Here is a 19,037-nt window from a genome sequence, read left to right on the forward strand (position 1 = left end):
GCACCCCCCTGCAATCCCTACACAGATCTGGCTGGCACAGGCCACAAAACCACATCTCGCCCCTATACACGAAGCCAAGCCAGAGCACAACTAAATGCAGTACACCCATCTTCTCAGAAAAACTCTTCACAAAGTTCAAGAGGTCAAGACACAAAGGCTTTAGCAACTAATCCACACCTAATGACCCACCTAAGTGGTACTCAGGATATCACTCAAGAAATCACTCAAGATATCCCTCAAGCAATTAAGGAACAAAAGAAGAAAAGGCACACTAGCCTGGGAACTTCCTCTCGGCCCAGAACACACCCCTCAACAGTATTTATAGGAACTCAAACACTGAGATCCTGCTCTGTTCCAGTAACAAGAAGCCGAAAGCACCAGCCTGAAGATGACGAGTGAGACCTCGTCGAAACGTCGCCTAGACACCCCAACTTTTACACGGGAAGACACCCGAGGACACCAAAACCTGCATATATATATATATATATACACATATATATATGGCCCTTTTCCCATCTGGCTGATCTTCCAGCTTCCTTTTCCAGCTGGCTGATCTTCCTTTCCTGTTTTCATAGGGGTCCGCTTTCCAGAGTCCAGCAAAGAGCAGATTCAGGATCAGAAGCGGTTGCTAAAGGACGCGGCTGCTTTTCTGGTGTCCTATCAAATCCCAGGCTTGGTGAGTGAATTTGCACCAGGAGGAAGGGGGGAGAGAAGACGGTGGGGAGCAGTCTTTATATAGGAACGGCATAGCATAGGAACGGCCTAGACCATCTAGCTCAATATTGTCCACACGGACTGGCAGGTGCTTAAGACCAGAAGACTCTCCCATTTCTGTCTGGAGATGTAATTATGGATTGAACCTTCTGCATGCAGAAAAGCCAGGCTTGCTAAATTCTGCTGTGTGTTTTCTTCTTCCTTGGCAGGTGAAAGACTGCCTTGACCACACCATGCTCCCGATGGACGGCGGCACCTTGGCCGAAGCCATGCACCAGCGAGGCATCAACATGCGCTACCTGGGCAGAGTGGTGGAATTCATCACCAAGACCCCTGGCCGGGCTCAGCTAGATCACATCTATGTAAGCCTCAAAAGTTTATTTCTTTTTTCCCCAACCTCTAATTGACACTTAAAAATAAATAAATGTTGTTGTTGTTTCTTGAGGATTATTTGCCCTGGCAGAGATCCAGCTGGGATAATTTGTCTTTCATGAACCGCAGCTTTAAAAAAAAAAAAAGCCCACATATATTAGGGCTGCCATACGTCCGGGATTTTCTGGGTACATGCTGTGGTCTAAACCACTGAGCCTCTTGGGCTTCCCGATCAGAAGGTCGGCGGTTCAATGTGTTTCTTGTCTCCTGCTTGACCTGTTTGCTCTTTTGTGTCCGTCCGTCCCCCAATTTGTTTCCTTGGAACAGAAAATTGGAATCACAGAACTGATCACCCGGTCGGCCAAGCACATCTTCAAGACATACCTTCAGGTACAAATCGGATTATGCAACCCCAAACACCTTCCCTTACATGCCCTCTCCTGCGCAAGGGTTGTCTGCCCCTCTCTCTCTCTCTCTCTCTCTCTCTCTCTCTGCCTTCCCCCCGCCCAGTCCCGGTCTTCCCAGATCAAGAGAGAAGCCATTTCCTCCTTAGGCTTCTTGCACAGGTTGCCTAGCAACCGGAAGCACAATCTCATTAAGGCCTAAAATAAGTGCAGGCCTGTGTGGTTGAGGGAGAACCAGTGGCAACTTGTCTGTGTGTGGTGTGTGTGTGTGTGTGAGAGAGAGAGAGAGAGAGAGAGAGAGAGTGATTCAAAAACTATTCCTTCATGGCTGAGCTTGTGTTTTTGTCTTTTGCGCTCAGCAGGAAAGGTTTTTAACAAGGAGGGGCAAGTGTTTGTGTGAACTTGTGTCAGACCCACAGCGCAGTTAATGAAAGCCTGGTGTTCCCAGATCCCTGAGAAGCTTGGGGGGGGGGGGGCTTGCATAGGGTTCCTTTTTCTCCACCCCCCCCATCCCCCAAAAATGCTTCTTCAGCGCATGCAGCAATCTGCTTGGGTTTGTTTCCAGAGCAGTGACTCCTCCAAAATGCTTTGCATGCTAGTTGGGTCTCCCAGCCGCCTTCCACAGTTGTGTGTGTGTGTGTGTGTGTGTGTGTGTGTGGAATCCCACATGGGGCTTCTGGCATCCGGATGCCTCAGCTGGGGAGGGACGCCCACAGTGTAATAGCTCCCTGCCCCCCCAAAAATCCAGTTCAGTCTTTGTTTCATTTCATTCACTTTTTGGGCAAATCTGATCCAGAAGATGCAACTACAGTGGTACCTCGCAAGACGAATGCCTTGCAAGACGGAAAACTCGCTAGACAAAAGGGTTTTTTGTTTTTTGAGCTGCTTCGCAAGACAATTTTCCCTATGGGCTTGCTTCGCAAGACGGAAACGTCTTGCAAGTTTGTTTCTTTTTTCTTAACACCGTTAATACAGTTGCGACTTGACTTCGAGGAGCAACTCATAGCACGCGGTGTGGTAGCCTTTTTTGAGGTTTTTGAAGACTTTGGTGATTTTTGAAGCTTTTCCAAAACTTTCCCGACACCGTGCTTCGCAAGACGAAAAAAATCGCAAGACGACAAAACTCGCGGAACGAATTAATTTCGTCTTGCGAGGCACCACTGTAATCATTCTCGGAGGTTTTGTTGGTTATCGATTTACTGCCATCCAAGGTTCAAGCTCCTGTTAATTCACAAAGCCTGAATGACCTGGACACAAAGTAGTAGTAGTAGTAGGAATTAATAATAGTAATTTTATTGTTTGTATCCTGCCCATCTAACTGGGTTGCCCCAGCCACTCTGGGAGGCTTCCAACATTTATAAAAACATAAGACAGTCAAACCTCGGCTCCCGGACGCCTCCGTTTTAGAACATTTCGGCTCCCGAACCGAATGTAAATGCTCTGCTTTTTAAACGTTTTTTTGGAAGCCAGACCTCCGACGCAGCTTCTGCTGGAGTGCAGGAGGCTCTTGCAGCCAATCAGAAGCCACGCCTCGGTCGTCGAACATTTCGGAAGCCAAACAAGCTTCCGGAACGAATTACATTCGGCAACCAAGGTTTCACTGTAAAACATCAGACATTAAAAACTTCCTAACTTTACATGTCTTCTAAACGTGGTATAGTTATTTGTCTCCTTGACATCTGACGGGAGGGCGCCACTACCAAGAAGGCCCTCTGCCTGGTTCCGTGTAACTTCACTTCTTGCAGTGAGGGAAATGCCAGAAGGCCCTCAGAGATGGAAAGTACCTTCAGGACTGCTTGATTCCTCCTCCTCCTCAATTGCCAAGGCCTTCTGAGGGGGCACTTTTGGTGGTCTCACTTATCCCTGAGGTTCGTCTGGCCGTCACCAGGGGATGAGACTTTAGCATGGTAGGTCCAGCTCTGTGGAACACCTTGCCAATAGAAATTGGGCAGGAGCCGTCCCTGCTCCTTTTAAGATGTCTCATAAAAACATGTTATTTGGGCAGTCTTTTCAAACCTGAGATTCTTTGCCAACCAGCTCTTTCTTATGTGGTTTAAGTTTTTTTATTGTGATACCGTGTTTTTAGTCGACATACCACCTTGCGATGGTTTTTTATGAAAGTGCAGTTTACACATCTCTAAATGAACAGATGATTAGCTGGGTAGTCCTGAGGGAGTTTTCCTCTGTATGTTTGGTTGAATGTCTCCCTGCCATGTAGAAGGCCTGAAGTAAGGAAAACGAAACCTCTCTGTTCCCTTCTCCTCAAATCACACACTGCTTGTGTTGGGTTTGCTCAGTAAGGACTTTTCTCCCCGGACTCCGTTTGCATTATTTGACTTCACTAACATGTAGCGCGCTAACGGTCTCCTCTTTCCCTCCCACAGGGAGTGGAGCTGTCGGGCTTATCAGCTGCCATCAGCCATTTCCTCAACTGCTTCCTCAGCTCCTTCCCAAACCCCGTGGCCCATCTCCCGGCCGATGAGCTGGTCTCCAAGAAAAAGAACAAGAGGAGGAAAAATCGGAATTTGGGGGCCGCTGACAACACTGCCTGGGCCACCATGAGCCCTCAAGAATTGTGGAAGAACATTTGTTCGGAAGCCAAAAGTTACTTTGACTTCAGCTTGGAATGGTACGTCTCTTTAAAATAAAACCTAGGCAACTCACAGCTGTTGTGTGTAAGGATTGCTGTCGGTCCATGGTGAGAGATCCACGGTTTTCCACACAATACTGGACTCCAGAGACCATCAGATTACATCTCTATCTTGCCCTGTGCTCTCTACTTTGGCTGGCAGCAGGATGTGACTTGGGCAGTGCAGAGCTTAGGGGGTAGGGTTGTAGCTCAGGGTTAAAGCACCTGTGTTATGTGTGGAAAGGTCCCAGGTTCAATCCCCGACATGCCCAGGTAAATCTGGGCATGTCTCCCCTGTGAAGTCCTAGTTTGAAAATGTGGCTCCCTCTGGTGCGTTGCTTCCTTTTGACTCCCCCTTCTCCTTTTTTTGCAGTGAGAGTGTTGACCAAGCAGTGGAAGTGTACAGTCTACAGAAGGTCACCCTGCTACGTGAGATTTCCCTCAAAACTGGAATCCAGGTGGGGAACAACGTACACAACCTCCAAGTTCTTCCCCCTCACTTACCCCTCCGAACACAACTTGGAAGAACATAGACTATTTTTAAAAGGCATTTTTATCCTGCTCTTTAGCTCAGTTTCTCAAACTTGGGTCTTCAGCTGTGGTTGGACTACAACTCCCATCATCCCTAACTCTCAGGACCAGTGGTCAGAGATGATGGGAGTTGTAGTTACAACAACAGCGGAAGACCCAAGTTTGAGAAACACCGCTTTAGCTGGAAAAGGCTCCCAAAGCAAGTTTGCAAATATCAGCGGTAAAACAGCCCCAGGCCTTAAGCTCTCAAAATCTTAAGGGTGACAGCACGAAAGGAAAAGGAACTGGGAGGGAAGAGGGAGGAATCGCTCATTCTTAGTTACTGAGCTCTTCTAGTGAACAGGAGGGACGCATTGCGTTCTGCCAGCCACTAGGTTAGGCAATGCCACCTAAGATTAATTTCTAGCTTTGCTGATAGAAACTGTCATGCATCCCCTTCAGTAATCTCCCTAAGAAGGAACTCTGGCTTGAGGCAGGAGAAAAGTACAGTAACTGCTGTATTTTAACCATTATTTTGCTACTGTGCTTCAGCAGTCGTAGGTGCAGCCTGAAACCCACACACCACCTGGTAGAGCCTAATCCAATTAATTCTGCAATCTCCACCTACACTCTTAGTTTAAGACTGTGACTAAGAGGATGGCTCCCAATTGAGTTGCCCACGATGCCTGGTTCATCTGTAACTCGTGGGGAACCTTTGGCCCTTCAGATGTTGGCTGAACTCCAACTCCTCCTCCCCAGCAAGGATGGCCAGTGGCCCAGGGATGTTGGGAATTGTAGGTCAGCAACAACTGGAGGGCCAGAACATTCCCCACATCTGCTCTGAGCCATGGTTTATAAACCATGGTTTTAGTTAACTGTAGCTGGTCTCGTGAACCCAGCCCCTGCAGCTTAACTATGGTTTATAAATCACGGTTAAAATGAGATAGTTGACTATGCTTTCTGGTTACAAGCCTCATTTGGTCACCATTAACCATGGCTCACTATTACGCGCAGACCCAGGCCTCCTCCTTAGCTATGGTCAAGGAGCCATCGCCACCCCACAGCTGCAGAGCAGCTCAGAACTCAAAGAGCAGTCAATGAGGGTCAGGTGTTTTTTTTTGGGGGGGTGAGAAATCCTGGGTGGGGGTGGCAGCAGAAACACAGGTGCCGAAGGGGCAGCATACTCTGCATAGTTCCTCTGATGAAAATGTCCCTATTATCATTGGAGGGTATTAAAATCTATTTTTTGAGAGAGGAATTTGCATTTTCTTTTCTCTTTTGTTTTTACTTAGATAATATTATATAGTGCTTTTTATGGGGGTATGCAGGGGTACGCATACCCCTAAACATTTTGTGAATCTTTGTACTTTTGTCCATTTACTGTATTTATTTTTCCCGATTTGAACTATAAAATGGTGATTTTCTTGAGTCAAAATGAGAGTACCCCTAAACATGTTTTTAAAAGGGGGGGGGGGAAAGCACTGCACATATCCAGCATACAATATAAAAACAAGATTCCAAAGAATCTCCTGGACTTCCCTCCTCCCCTTTGTGGGTCCTATTGTTAATCATTTCCTGCTGCATCTTTTATAATAATCCAAATCTGTTACCTCTCCATAATGTCCAAAATTCACCATTAAACTGCAAGTGTTACTCCAGTCCTACTAACGATTTTAGCAGTTTACAATGGTTTTTAAGATAAATTATAAAAATCTCCCCATTCCTTATTAAAATTTTGGTCTTCTTCCTGATTTCTGATTCTTCCGGCCATTTTTGCCTTTTTGGCATAATCCATCAACTTAATCTTCCATTCTTCTCTAGTAGAGACTTTTATCTTCTTTCCATCTCTGGAAAGTTTAGTTAGATTAGTTTGCTTTTTATTGCATTGTAGAAAAGCTTCAAAAAAGTTTTTTATGGAAGCAAGCAACAGCAGCCCTTAGGATCAGCCCTCATTGAGAACACTGCTTGTCGATAGCCGCCTTAAAGTGTGGCATCCAGAACCCGGGCGCAGGACTCCCAATTGGGGTTGGACCGAGGCAACGTAGAGTGGTACTTAACAACTGGCTTTTCCTTTTCTCTTAGGAAAGGTATGGAAGCATTTGTGTGTGTTTGTGTTTCAGATCCTTCTGAAAGAATACAACTTTGATAACCGCCACAAGCCAACGTTCACAGAAGAGGACATCCTCAACATCTTCCCGGTTGTGAAGCACGTCAACCCCAAAGCCTCGGACGCCTTCCATTTCTTCCAAAGCGGCCAGGCGAAAGTGCAGCAAGGTATCACTTGCAATGTACTACTGGCTGTGAATTCGGCTTCGAACCAAGATGGATAGGTCCTGGGGGTGGGGTTTAACCTTGGCAGCCCAGGGGCTCTTACATGCCGGATCCTGACTTCCTGAGAGGTTTAAAAATAATTTTTTTAAAAACAAATGTTTACCCAGATCTCTGTGCAAGGCATGTGGCAGGGAGATAGGCACTTATTTTGCAACACGTATGTTGCAAACACAGTCATTGGGGTAGGGTAGGGCAGAATGCAGGGAGCCCAACACTAGGTGGCGCCAGATCCAGCGGCAGACATGGCCACGTAATTCGTAGAATTGCAGACACTGAAGGGGCTGCAACGGTCTTCTAGTCCAACTCCCTACAATGCAGAAATTGCTTGCCCAATGTGGGGCTTGAAGCGTCTCGTGCTCTACCAACTGAGCTATCCAGCAACCTTCTCCTTTTCCTCCTCCCTGCTGAGTTCTACAAGTGGGCAATATGGAGACAAAGGAGGCGTCTCCCCTCCCCGACTGGTTGTAAGCAGCAAGGTGGGGGCAGATTGAGAGGCGGTGGGGCCAGTGCCCCATTTGCACTGATAAAACCAGCCTCCACTGCTTACATCCTCCACATCCAGAAGAAAAGGCTAAGGGGTAAACCCTACACAAATCTGGAGTATCTAAGATGGTTGGATGGCGTGTTGCATGCCTTCTTCCAGCAACTCCTGCAGCCAAGCTGGTGCTCTGCTTTCCTTTGGATCACACCAGTGAGGCCGAGAGGAGGGTCTTGTCATTCGGGCCTCCATATGCACTGCCCAGGCTTGGTCACTTTAGTGCTGCTAATGCAGCGGTTTTGACTTCACCTCCAGAGATGCACTCTGTTGTCTCTCGAGACAGACGGATGCCAACAACTGCTTATAGTTCAGCATCACCTGCAATCTCAAGAGTGCTTTTTCTTTGCGCATTTCAGGTTTCTTGAAGGAGGGCTGCGAGCTGATCAGCGAGGCCTTAAACCTGTTCAACAACGTGTATGGCGCCATGCACATGGAAATCTGCGCCTGCCTTCGTCTCTTGTCTCGCCTGAACTACATCATGGGAGACTACTCAGAGGTACGGACAGTCCTGGCCTCTCGCTGCTCCCAAATCTTCTGCGTTACGTAAGCAGGAGACCAGCTCAGTTAGACTGTTTAGTCTGGCCACCTGTCTCCCACAGTGGCCAATCGGGTGCCTCTGGGAAGCCCACAACTAGGGCAGGAGAACAACAGATCCCTCCTGCTGACTCCCCAGCCACTGGCATTTAGAAGACACCTGCCTCTGAAACCTTGAGGACTAACCATAGAAGTATCATGACTTTTAGCCCTTGGTGGGTTTTAGACAAATTGGTGGAGGGAACTCGCCCACATCTTGTGGCAATGAGTTCCGCATGTTTAGCTATAATATGGTGTGAATAAGTACTTCCTTTTTCTCTCCCGAATCTCCCCCACCAATTATCTTCGTCGGATGACACCGTTGGGTTATAGGCCGACACTCCTTCCCAAAGAATCCTGGGAACTATAGTTTAAGCGTTCTGAGAAAGCAAGAAAGAACAACTGGTTTTATGAAGCCCAAACCCGAAAATCTCCTGGGGGTTTTTTGTGAGAGGCAGAGGAGGTTTTACGTTTTCCTGGCTTTTCAACTCTGTCTCCTTCCTTTCGTTCCAGGCCTTAAGTAACCAGCAGAAAGCAGTGCTCATGAGCGAGAGAGTCCTTGGGATAGAGCACCCCAACACAATTCAGGAATATGTAAGTAGCAGACAGCGGGGAGGGTTGAAGGGATTCTGCAGCAGGCAGATGAGGAGGCAAGGAGGAAGCATCATGCAAACACCCCCTTGCCCACAGAAAACTAGCACGTCAAGGAGAAGTCAGAACCCTTTTCCCTGAGGTGCTAGCTTTTGTGTTTTCTCAATGCGGGGAGATCTGGAAATCGGAACATTCCAATTCCCCTTACCATTTGCATTTGAAGTCTCCCCCCCCAAAAAAAAAAAGAAAAAGAAAATCAGCCCACTTTTTTACTATTGAGATCTGTTGCCTACAAGCGGCAGTCTTTTGGGGGTTGGTGTCAGAGTTCTGAGTTTCTTCCCCCCCCCCCCCCCGGAAGTTGGGCTACATCTGCACCATGCACTAAAATAAGCATTGTTATAGCATTTTAACAGTCACAGCTTTCCCCAAAGAATCCAGGGAACTGTGGTTTATTAAGGGGTGCCGAGCGTTGCTGGGAGACTCCTGTTCCTCTCACAGAGCTACAATTCTGAGCTCTCTAGGAAGGAGAGTTGTTGGTTAAACCTTTCTGGGAATTGTAGCTCTGTGATGGGGATCAGGGTGCCCCCAACAACTCCAGGCACCCTTAACAACCTGCAGTTCCCAGGATTATTTGTGGGGAACGCTTGACTGTTTAAAGCGGCATAAGAGTTCTTTAAATATAAGGTGCAGGTGCAGCCTTGGATTGTGTGTTCTTCCCTTGGTGGAGACAGCGGGGTTCTGCAACAAAACATTGCAGCGCAAAGTCCTGCCTGCTCAGGATGCAGCCTGTTCCATCCCCAGCAGCAAGCAACTTTTATCTTCTTCATCCTAGCATAGTCACTGAACACATTCTATCCTCACCGGGTTATCTTTGAGTTCCTTCCACCCACCCCCAAATCCTAAATACGTGTATTTCTCCAAACCCCCATCACCCTCCACCTCCAGCTGCTAATACCATAAAGGTAAAGGTAAAGGTACCCCTGCCCGTACGGGCCAGTCTTGCCAGACTCTGGGGTTGTGCGCCCATCTCACTCAAGAGGCCGGGAGCTAGCGCTGTCCGGAGACACTTCCGGGTCACGTGGCCAGCGTGACATCGCTGCTCTGGCGAGCCAGAGCCGCACACGGAAACGCCGTTTACCTTCCCGCTTGTAAGCGGTCCCTATTTATCTACTTGCACCCGGGGGTGCTTTCGAACTGCTAGGTTGGCAGGCGCTGGGACCGAACAACGGGAGTGCACCCCGCCGCAGGGATTCGAACCGCCGACCTTTCGATCAGCAAGCCCTAGGCTCTGAGGCTTTTACCCACAGCGCCACCTGCGTCCCATACTAATACCATAAATGATGCCAATTAGGACTATGGAACTAAAAGGCATCACAGTCCAAATTTTAGAAACAGAAGGAATATTCTCGGGGGGGGGGGGGGAGGACAGCAAGGAGGGATGATTCTGACTTTTAACCGTTTTGTTTCCTGTTGAGATGATGACGATGATGATGATTAGTGTGTCTAAATTGTTCATCTGCAACCAGATTCTCTCTTACGCCTCTTTTAGATGCACCTTGCTTTGTACTGCTTTGCAAACAGCCAGCTGTCTACAGCGCTCAACTTGCTATACCGCGCACGCTACCTCATGCTGTTGGTCTTTGGCGAAGATCACCCAGAAATGGCACTCTTGGATGTAAGTTTAGCTGTTGGCCGGCCAGGGTCTCTGGAGCCCCAGCTAAAGAGCCTGTGTGGTTTCATCAGGCGGAACACCTAAAGCTGAACTTGACTTTTTCCAATGAGATGCAGCGTCTTGAAAAACCTCTGCCTTTTGCGTTTCTAATTTGGAACGCAAGTTTCCTTTCCCCTTGTGGGCTTCTAGTTCTGTGATCCAGCAGACTTGATTCTGTGCTGTATAAATCTTTTTAAGAAATTCCCTCAATAACCAAAAGTAACTGCAACGGATTGTGGGGGACGGGAGAGACTGCTATCTTCCTGTGTCCCTTGTTTTCAGATTTGATTTAAAATATTGTATATACAGCATTGTAAGGATTATGATGATCGTTCATTTTTATGCAGCGTTTCTGACAAGCGCAAGTTCTTCTTTTGCATAAAAATAGGGGGGTGGGATTCTCGCCCCCTGCCACACCTCTGATCACTGTGTGTCCTGTACGTGCCATGAGGGTGGATTAGGGGGATGGGCTCCTTAGGGGTTCTTTTGTTTGTGAGAAGGCCAGCTCTAGCACTAAAGGTCTACTTCTGGTGCTGCCTCACTGGAACATTGCTTCTACCCCTAGAACAACATTGGCTTGGTCCTCCATGGAGTGATGGAGTACGATCTCTCCCTGCGGTTTCTGGAGAACGCGCTGCTCATCAACTCCAAGTACCACGGCGCCAAGTCTCTGAAAGTTGCACTCAGGTGAAACGCCCAATCCTGTTGTTTGCCCAGTGGGGAGGGAGGGGCTTTTGCAGCTAAAATATATGCATTATATGCAAATATGTATATCGTGACCTGCCAGCCACGGAAATGCAATTGATCAAACGTTATATGAAAGTACTGAAAAACACTGTTTAGTGTTAAGTTGGTGGGGAGGCATCTGCCAGACCTGCTTCTGCAACCGAATTCTCACCCATGTGCGCAATCGCTTTTCAACCATGCGCAGAAACATCATTCTGCCGTCTTCCCTTTGCATCCTCTCTGCAGTCACCACTTGGTCGCCCGAGTGTACGAGAGCAAAGCTGAGTTCCGGTCGGCTCTGCAGCACGAAAAGGAAGGCTACACAATCTACAAAAACCAGGTAAAGGCCCTTGCTTTGCTTTAATACATTGGACGCCTTCTGTTTCCGTTATGTATGTGCATTTGTTTAATACATATATATAAGTATTAATAAATATATCTGTGTGTTTTTGGCCAGCTTGGTGAGCATCACGATAAGACCAAAGAAAGCTCGGAGTACTTGAAATATCTGACTCAGCAGGCTGTGGCCCTGCAACGCACAATGAATGAGATCTACAAGAACGGATCCAGCGCCAACATTATGCCCTTGAAAGTGAGTTGCCCTGCGGTAGTTGCCCAGATTGGCTTTGGCAGTAAGACATAAGACGTACCTCTTAATTTCCCTTGTCTGAGGAATTAAGCAGCAATGCTTAGCACACTTCAGTGTCCAGGAGTGCTGTTCAGTTTACTCTACTGCACCACTACTCAGGAATTTTTACTCCCATCTCATCACAAGAGCTCGGCCGTGGTGTTTTCCTGTCTCATAGCTTGGCATTGCTTGTCTTTGCAGTATCCTTGAGCGGTGGGGGTCAAGCAGCTGATTGTTGAAGATCAGCCTGACCACTTCGCAGCTGGACAGGGACCTGAACTTGGGTCTGGGTCAAAGCCACACTGTTGATCGCATTAGAGTGTGTGTGTGAAGCACTGAGGGCTCTAGGCAAGATAAAAATGGCAGATGAAACCAAGGCTTAAGTCATTGTAGTGCAGATATGAAGCAACTGAAGTCAGCATAATGATCCTTTGGTGACTTGTTCCCTCCCCACTCAACTGAGCTGCCAGGAAACAACTCCCTTCTAAGCCTAACCTTACCTAAAGGGTTCCTGTTCTTGGGAATCAGGTTCAGAAGGGTGCAGAAGTGCATACATTTTATTTATTTCCTGTCTTTCTTCCAACCTGGAACCCAAGGTGTGGTGTACACCTGGCTCCCACATACCATTCCAGGCATGGTTTTTAAAAAAATGTTACTATAGTAACAAACCAAAACAATACCCCCCCCCCAGTGTAAAAGGCCATAGTTTAATTAGCTAAAGACCAAGGAGAAAAGAAATGCTTCTGCCTAGTGCCAAAAGATATGTAATGAAAGCGCCAGACGCGCCTCCCTGGAGAGATCATTCTACATATGAGGAGCCACTGCAGAAAAGTCCTGTTCTTGTGTTGCTGCCCTCCGGATTTCTCATGGAGAAGGCACATGAAGAAGGGCCTCAGATGAAGACAGCAGGGTCCAGGCTGGTTCATAGGGGAAGAGCCGGTCCTTTGAGGTATTGCGCTCCTGAGCCAGTGTTCGTATCCTCATTGCTGGGAGCCTTTCCCAGTCATCCAGTCACAGAGTCCTGTTTGTGTCAGAAACCCTGTGTTCTGCTCGCTACCTGAGAGCCAGTGTGGTGTAGTGGTTAAGAGCAGTAGTCTCGTAATCTGGGGAACTGGGTTCGCGTCTCCGCTCCTCCACATGTAGCTGCTGGGTGACCTTGGACTAGTCACACTTCTCTGAAGTCTCTCAGCCCCACTCACAGAGTGTTTGTTGTGGGGAGGAAGGGAAAGGAGAACGTTAGCCGCTTTGAGACTCCTTAAAGGGAGTGAAAGGCGGGGTATCAAATCCAAACTCTTCTTCTTCTTCTACCCAAATCACCAGGCATTGGCTGCCTCTAGGATCCAGTCCCATTTAGGCAGCCCAGCATTTTTGTTTGCTGCTTAGAACTGTATGTTGGTTTCTTAGCCCCATGTGTTGCTTTTATTTTGTTGGTTAATAAGCTAATCTCTTGTTTCGTTTAGTTCACAGCTCCCAGTATGGCCAGCGTCCTGGAGCAGCTGAACATAATCAATGGGATTCTCTTCATTCCACTAAGGTAAGAGCAACCCCAGACTTTGTGTATCCGGCTGTCTTTCTCTCTACCACTCCAGGTGTATGAATGGCACTGGATGTTGCCTCCATTGTTTTTAATGGGCCGGGGGGGTGGGTCTCAGCAGGATTTTGAAGCTTAGGTGTAGGTTGGTTGGCGATTACAAGTCACTTCTTTGGCAACACTTCCTTTGGCCCTCCAGAGGTTGCTGAACTACAACTCCCATCAGCTCCAGCAAGCATCGGCCAGCGATTATGAAAGCTGTAGATGAGCAGTAGTTGGAGAGCCAACTATTCATCCACACCTAACTTTAAAGTGCATAGCAAACTCTTCATCTGCTCTACAGTGATGGGAGTTCCTTTGTTGGGTTATTAAGTCTCTCCTGCCTTTATCTGTTCCTCTAGAGCAGGAGAGGGGGAAAGGATTTCATCCCAAGGGACAGATTCCCTGCTGGACACATGGCAGTGGTGGGCGGGGCCAGGGCCCAAAATGGGCGGAGCAACCGATGCACATTTTAACATTGTACGGTAGGCTAGCACACACACACGACCCTCCATTCTGAATCATCATCAGAGTTCAAGGATACATTTCAGCCAGGACAAAAGCACTTGAGATGCAAGGCTGGTGAGGGGTGTGACTTGGAAGGGGGTGTGGCCAAGGGGGAGTCTCTAGAGAAGCTGGGGGGGGGGGCTAGCCTGCAGTTCCATACCCCTGCCCCAGAAAGCACCAGGGCCAAATCTGCATTGCCAACATTACCTTTCGAAAAAGCTAGGAGCTATCTTTCGGTATAAGATTATCAAGGAATGGCTGGGCACCAAGGAGTGGGGGTCGGAGACTGACTTGGAAGAAGGGGTAGGTGAACTGGGGGAGCTTGTAACAGCCAGATGAAAGTCAGAGGCAGGAGAAGGGGGACAGAGAGCTCAGGCTGGTGGAGAGTCAAGGGCATGGGTAGGCAAAGTAAGGCCCGGGCCGGATCTGGCCCAATTGCCTTCTAAATCTGGCCCGGATGGTCTGGGAATCAGCGTGTTTTTACGTGAGATGACTGTGTGCTTTTATTTAAAATGCATCTCTGGGTTATTTGTGGGGCATAGGAATTCGTTCATTTTTTATTTTTTTTCAAAATATAGTCCGGCCCCCCACAAGGTCTGAGGGACAGTGGACTGGCCCTCTGCTGAAAAAGTTTGCTGACCCCTCTTCTGTCTCCCATGACCCAGGAGAGGATTGAAGTGGGAGGAGCAGAAGCAGGTTAATCGCAGGCGGAGTCCTTGCCTGCTTGTACGTAGCTTGGATAGGAGAGATGCATAAACACAGGTCAGGTCTTTCTGTTGCGGCAACAGCTCGGGAGATGAGCTACCTCTTGTCTTCCGTCCCGAGCGCCCCGCTCTGCGCGCTATTCCTCTGAATTTGCTCTGCCAGGGATTGCCCAGCCTTTCCCCCTTCTCCCTCTGCAGCCAAAAAGACTTGGAGAACCTTAAAGCCGAAGTGCAGCGGCGCCAGCAACTTCAGGAGGTCCTCAAGGGCAGCGAAGAGTTGGAGTCGGAAGAAAAACCCACAGAAGAGAGCGAGCCCGAAGCAAGCCCGCCTGCAGCCACGGCCCCCTAGCTTGGGGGTCCACGTCGGGAGAAGGCTCTGGCTGTTTGAATCTGTCCCAGGGGTGGGGTTTAGGGAGTTCCTCAGCCTCTCCTTGGGGCAGCTTCTCCTCGGCAATGTGTTTTTGTGTTGTTGTTGTTTTTATTTTTTAATTTGCACTGGTACAATGAATACACAATGCAAAGAACTAAATTTTGAGAAATGAACCCTACCTGTCAAGGCGGGCACTGGGCACCCGAAACGGGGCGGTGCCCAGAGAGTCTAACTGGGGCGGGAGAATGCAGGGATGCCGTGGGGAGGGTGGAAAGGGGGCATGCGTGTGTGCGTGTACGTTTCAATCCATTTTTACCGTGTACATAAGAGATTTAATTCCAAGTGAGGTATAATAACATTTCTCAGGTCATTTTTTCTGTTGACTTTTAAAGGACATCTATAACTTTGCAGAAAAGGAACCTTCCCCACCTTCCGGGCCTGGTGGTTCTTCCTCCCCAACCCCCAACCCCCCAAAGTTCTTTTTCTTCCAATTTTTGAGGCTCAGCCTGCTGCTGCACTGTTTAGGTGATCGTGTCACTATAAATATTATATATTAAATATAAATTCAGCCATATTTTTTATCTCAATGTTTTATCTTTAAGGCCTGAGCAGAGTTGGTACTGCAGAGGAAACTGTTTTGAGGAGATGGCGTAGAACTTTTTTTTGGTCTAAATTTAGGAGACAGCCATTGGATTCCTTTTAGGGTTCCTCTTTTTATTCTTTCCTTGTCTTCCCCCCCGCCCTCAAACTATTTAGATTTGTTGGGAACGTGGGGTGCGGTTTTGTTTTTTTTGCAAGTTTCATGGCCCAGGAAAGGAGAAGTTGTGTGGTTTTTGTGTCCGCCTAAATTCCTTGTGCTTTGCTCCCTCTTGAGCACAGCATAAGAAACAGCATCCAAAAAAAGGGGGGGGGGTATTTAAAAAGAAAACCAAGCCATGGGATGCTACAGCTCTGGTCATCCAACTGCCCCCTATGCCAAGTTAACTGTAAAAGCTGAATTGATGGCTTGGGGGACAGGGAGGGAGTGCTGAGTAACTAGGCTGGCTCCTCCCATGTCAAAGCATCCCTAAAGTCTGGTATAAATCCCCCCCCTACCCTTTTCACCTTATACAATGGAAAATCCCTAGTGCCTATACTTTCCCTCTCTCCCCACCCCCTTCTCAAAGAGTTGTGTGAATGGCATGGAACAAAAGCGCCTCGGTCGTCTCTCACAAGTTACGCGCCCCAGAATCGTACCGGAGGAGCTGAAGACTGCTGTCTCGAAAGCAATTGGTTCAATTGGTGAGCTGAATTGAATCAATGTTTGGGTTGTTGTTTTTAAAAGGTTTATCTGTGAATGTACTTAAACAAGAATCATGAACCTAAAATGAAGCTCTTTTCTCTCCCCCTAATTTCCTTCTCACAGTGAAAACAATAATAAATTTGTATTAGATACTATATAGTACGGAACAAGATGATTGGTGTGGGGGGGGGTCTTGTTCGTGTGGAGGTTTTTTGTCCCAAAGCCTCATCAGCTTTAGAACACAAGCTTCCCAAGAAGGCATTCATTGCTGGCAATGGATGCTCTGCCCAATATTCTGCTCTCCCCTGAAGGGGGAAAACGGTGATATGTTCTTCAGCTACTCTTAATAGCTCTCACTACTGTACGTCCCTGCTATTACCGACAGGTTGAATGTGTTCATAAGAACAATAAAGCTGATTTCCTAGCTCTGCCCTCCCTGCCTAGAAAAACACACATCATGTTGAGTTCAAAATGCAGAGTCTGGTGGTCACCACCTCCCTCCTCTCCCTTTTGTACTAAATTGCATTTTGTCAGCCGCCACCCCTGCTCAAAACCACAAGAGTGAGAGGTCATGTTTCTACCATGTGACTCGAATATTGTATTTTGGGAAAGGATGGGTTGGGGGGGGCAGGACTTGTGTTACAGACTCAGTGCAAGGGGTTGGGCAACTTACGGTCCCTGCGGCCCTATAAAACCTGCCAAAAACGGCTACCAAAGAAAGGTGGGTGGGAGGGGAGTGTGTGAGTGAGTGATGTCATCGTAGCGTGGCTGGAAATTGCTGCTACAGAGGGCAAAATAAAATAAAGCGAAACTTTGGCATTGGTTCTGGGGCCCAGATAGCGAAGGTTGCCTATTCCTTGACGTGAGTGCAATTTAGGTACATAGCAAGAGCCCTGCCCCCCTTCCCTGGGGGAGAGAATGTTCTTTGGTCCAGATGTGGAGGTGGGGGGCGAGAGAGAAAAATACAGAATTTCCTTGGAAGTGTCTGAATAAAGAACAGATTTCAATGCAACTTTTACTTTAGGTTTTGTGTGCTTTGTTTTGAGTAGTATCTCCCAGTAATGGTTCCCCTCAAATAAATTTGTGACATAAGCAGAAAAAGAACCATCTGCCCAATTTTTCTCGCAGACAGTGGACAATTTGGCTTAATTTGGTAGTTAAAGCCAACAACAGCCTTGGGTATGTGTCTCCTGAGGGGCTAAGGTGGTATGGTCAGAATCTTGCCAGACGCTGTGGCTCAGACATTCTGCCACGTTATTTCCTTACGTTACAGACTACATGACCTCTATAATTTGTGGGTCCAGAGGTGTGCATTATGTTCTGGGGTGCTGCGACTACCAGTGAGAGGGAGACCCAAAAGGTCTGCCCGCCAGTCCTTAGCTTAATGACCTCAAGGAGGCACACATGCTTAAGAACCTAAGAAAAGCCTGCTGGATCAGGCCAGCAGCCCACTTGGTCCAGCATCCTGTTCTCACAGTGGCCAACCAAATACCTGTGGGAATCCTGCAACTAAGATCCAGCGCAAAAGCTCTCGCGCCCTCTGTAGTTTCCAGCAACTGGTATTCAGCAGCACTGCTGCCTCCGACTGTGGAAGCAGAGTTCAGCCCTCTCCACCATTAATTTGTCTGATCCTCTTTCAAAGCTTCCTAGCTTGGTGGCCATCACTGCCCTCCAGTAGAAGCAAGTTCCATACTTTTAACTATGCACTGCATGAAGGAAGTGCTTTGTCTGCTTCTTCCACTCCCTAGTGTAGGTGAGTGGCTAAAAAGGTCACCAGTGAGCTTCGTAGCCAACGGGATTTGAGCTCGCCTCTCTGAGCCTAGTCGTCTCAATCAGTTGTAAGGTGGGAGGGCACCACAAAGTGCCAATTGCACAGAAAACTGATCTGCATTCTGCCCACATCCCCCCTAAAAGAGTAAGCCCTCAGCAAGGGTGTCTGCATCTATCTTGGGGTGTCATGGTGCCTGACTACAGCTGCCAGGTTAGGAGCCTCGCCTGTAGGCAATCTTCTCGCCACTGTTCACACACAGATGCTTTGTAACTCTACAGGCCTCTTGTGCTTTCATCCACATTTAGCTGAGAACAAAAAACTGCTATCTAGACTATTTCTACAGTCCCGATCCAGCAAGGATAAAAGATACAGTGGTACCTTGGGTTGAAGAACAGCTTAGTTTATGAACAACTTGGATTAAAAACGCTGCAAACCCGGAAGTAGGTGTTTTGGTTTGTGAACTTTGCCTTGGAAGCAGAACAGATTTCGCTTCCTGTTGAGTGTGTTCCATTTGTAAATTGAGTCCCCCACTGCTATGGGAAAGCACACCTTGGTTTAAGAACGCTTTGGTTGAAGAATGGACTTCCGGAACGGATTAAGTTCGTAAACCAAGGAACCACTGTATTTAACTGGCATAATTAAACCATGTGAAAACAACTATAGGCCACCTCCATGAGCTGGCCTAGCAAGCTTCTAAATGGGAATGGGATCTCCCCAACATACCCATCAATAGGACCAACCAGGGGGCCATTTCTTCATATAACCTAGATATCCCTTTGGCCTACCCGTGAATTAACTAGTCTTAGCTGATTAGGAAAAGGGATATAGATGCCACATTAGCAGAACAGCTACATGGGGAGTGACACTCAGAATTCAACCCTGCCATCACCACCCCATTTCAAATTAGATCAAACTAGTAAAAAATTCCACCCACTCTAGATGACAAGCTTCTTTGGTTTCAGTCAATCAGAAGGAAAACAAGAAAAACTAGAAGATTTTAGAGGTCAGAGCTGTTAAAGGCTTACTGTGGGATAACCACTTGTGTGAAGCACAGAAAATCTGTTGTTTTTTCCAATGCTAGTTAAAAAGGCTGCTATCGCCTATTG

The 19,037-nt window shown here is 47.7% G+C and overlaps 1 protein-coding gene across 2 annotated transcripts in view; it reads left to right on the forward strand.

The window, feature by feature from the left end:
• The window catches only part of CLUH (CLUH binding protein of NUMT mRNA), a 73,598-nt gene extending 56,426 nt beyond the window's left edge, over nt 1-17,172 (forward strand). For both annotated transcript variants that reach the window (XM_028707527.2, XM_028707526.2), the window contains exons 13-26: nt 576-676; nt 924-1,076; nt 1,414-1,476; nt 3,875-4,119; nt 4,493-4,577; nt 6,750-6,903; nt 7,855-7,994; nt 8,585-8,665; nt 10,212-10,337; nt 10,939-11,060; nt 11,346-11,439; nt 11,557-11,691; nt 13,188-13,261; nt 14,707-17,172. In XM_028707527.2, coding sequence (XP_028563360.2) covers nt 576-676; nt 924-1,076; nt 1,414-1,476; nt 3,875-4,119; nt 4,493-4,577; nt 6,750-6,903; nt 7,855-7,994; nt 8,585-8,665; nt 10,212-10,337; nt 10,939-11,060; nt 11,346-11,439; nt 11,557-11,691; nt 13,188-13,261; nt 14,707-14,857 — 1,724 coding nt within the window. In that variant the 3' untranslated portion in view covers nt 14,858-17,172. The remainder of the gene's footprint in view (nt 1-575; nt 677-923; nt 1,077-1,413; nt 1,477-3,874; nt 4,120-4,492; nt 4,578-6,749; nt 6,904-7,854; nt 7,995-8,584; nt 8,666-10,211; nt 10,338-10,938; nt 11,061-11,345; nt 11,440-11,556; nt 11,692-13,187; nt 13,262-14,706) is intronic.
• Nucleotides 17,173-19,037: the final 1,865 nt, after the last annotated feature.

This window comes from Podarcis muralis, chromosome 15, assembly GCF_964188315.1.
Source record: "Podarcis muralis chromosome 15, rPodMur119.hap1.1, whole genome shotgun sequence".
Taxonomy (NCBI): domain Eukaryota; kingdom Metazoa; phylum Chordata; class Lepidosauria; order Squamata; family Lacertidae; genus Podarcis; species Podarcis muralis.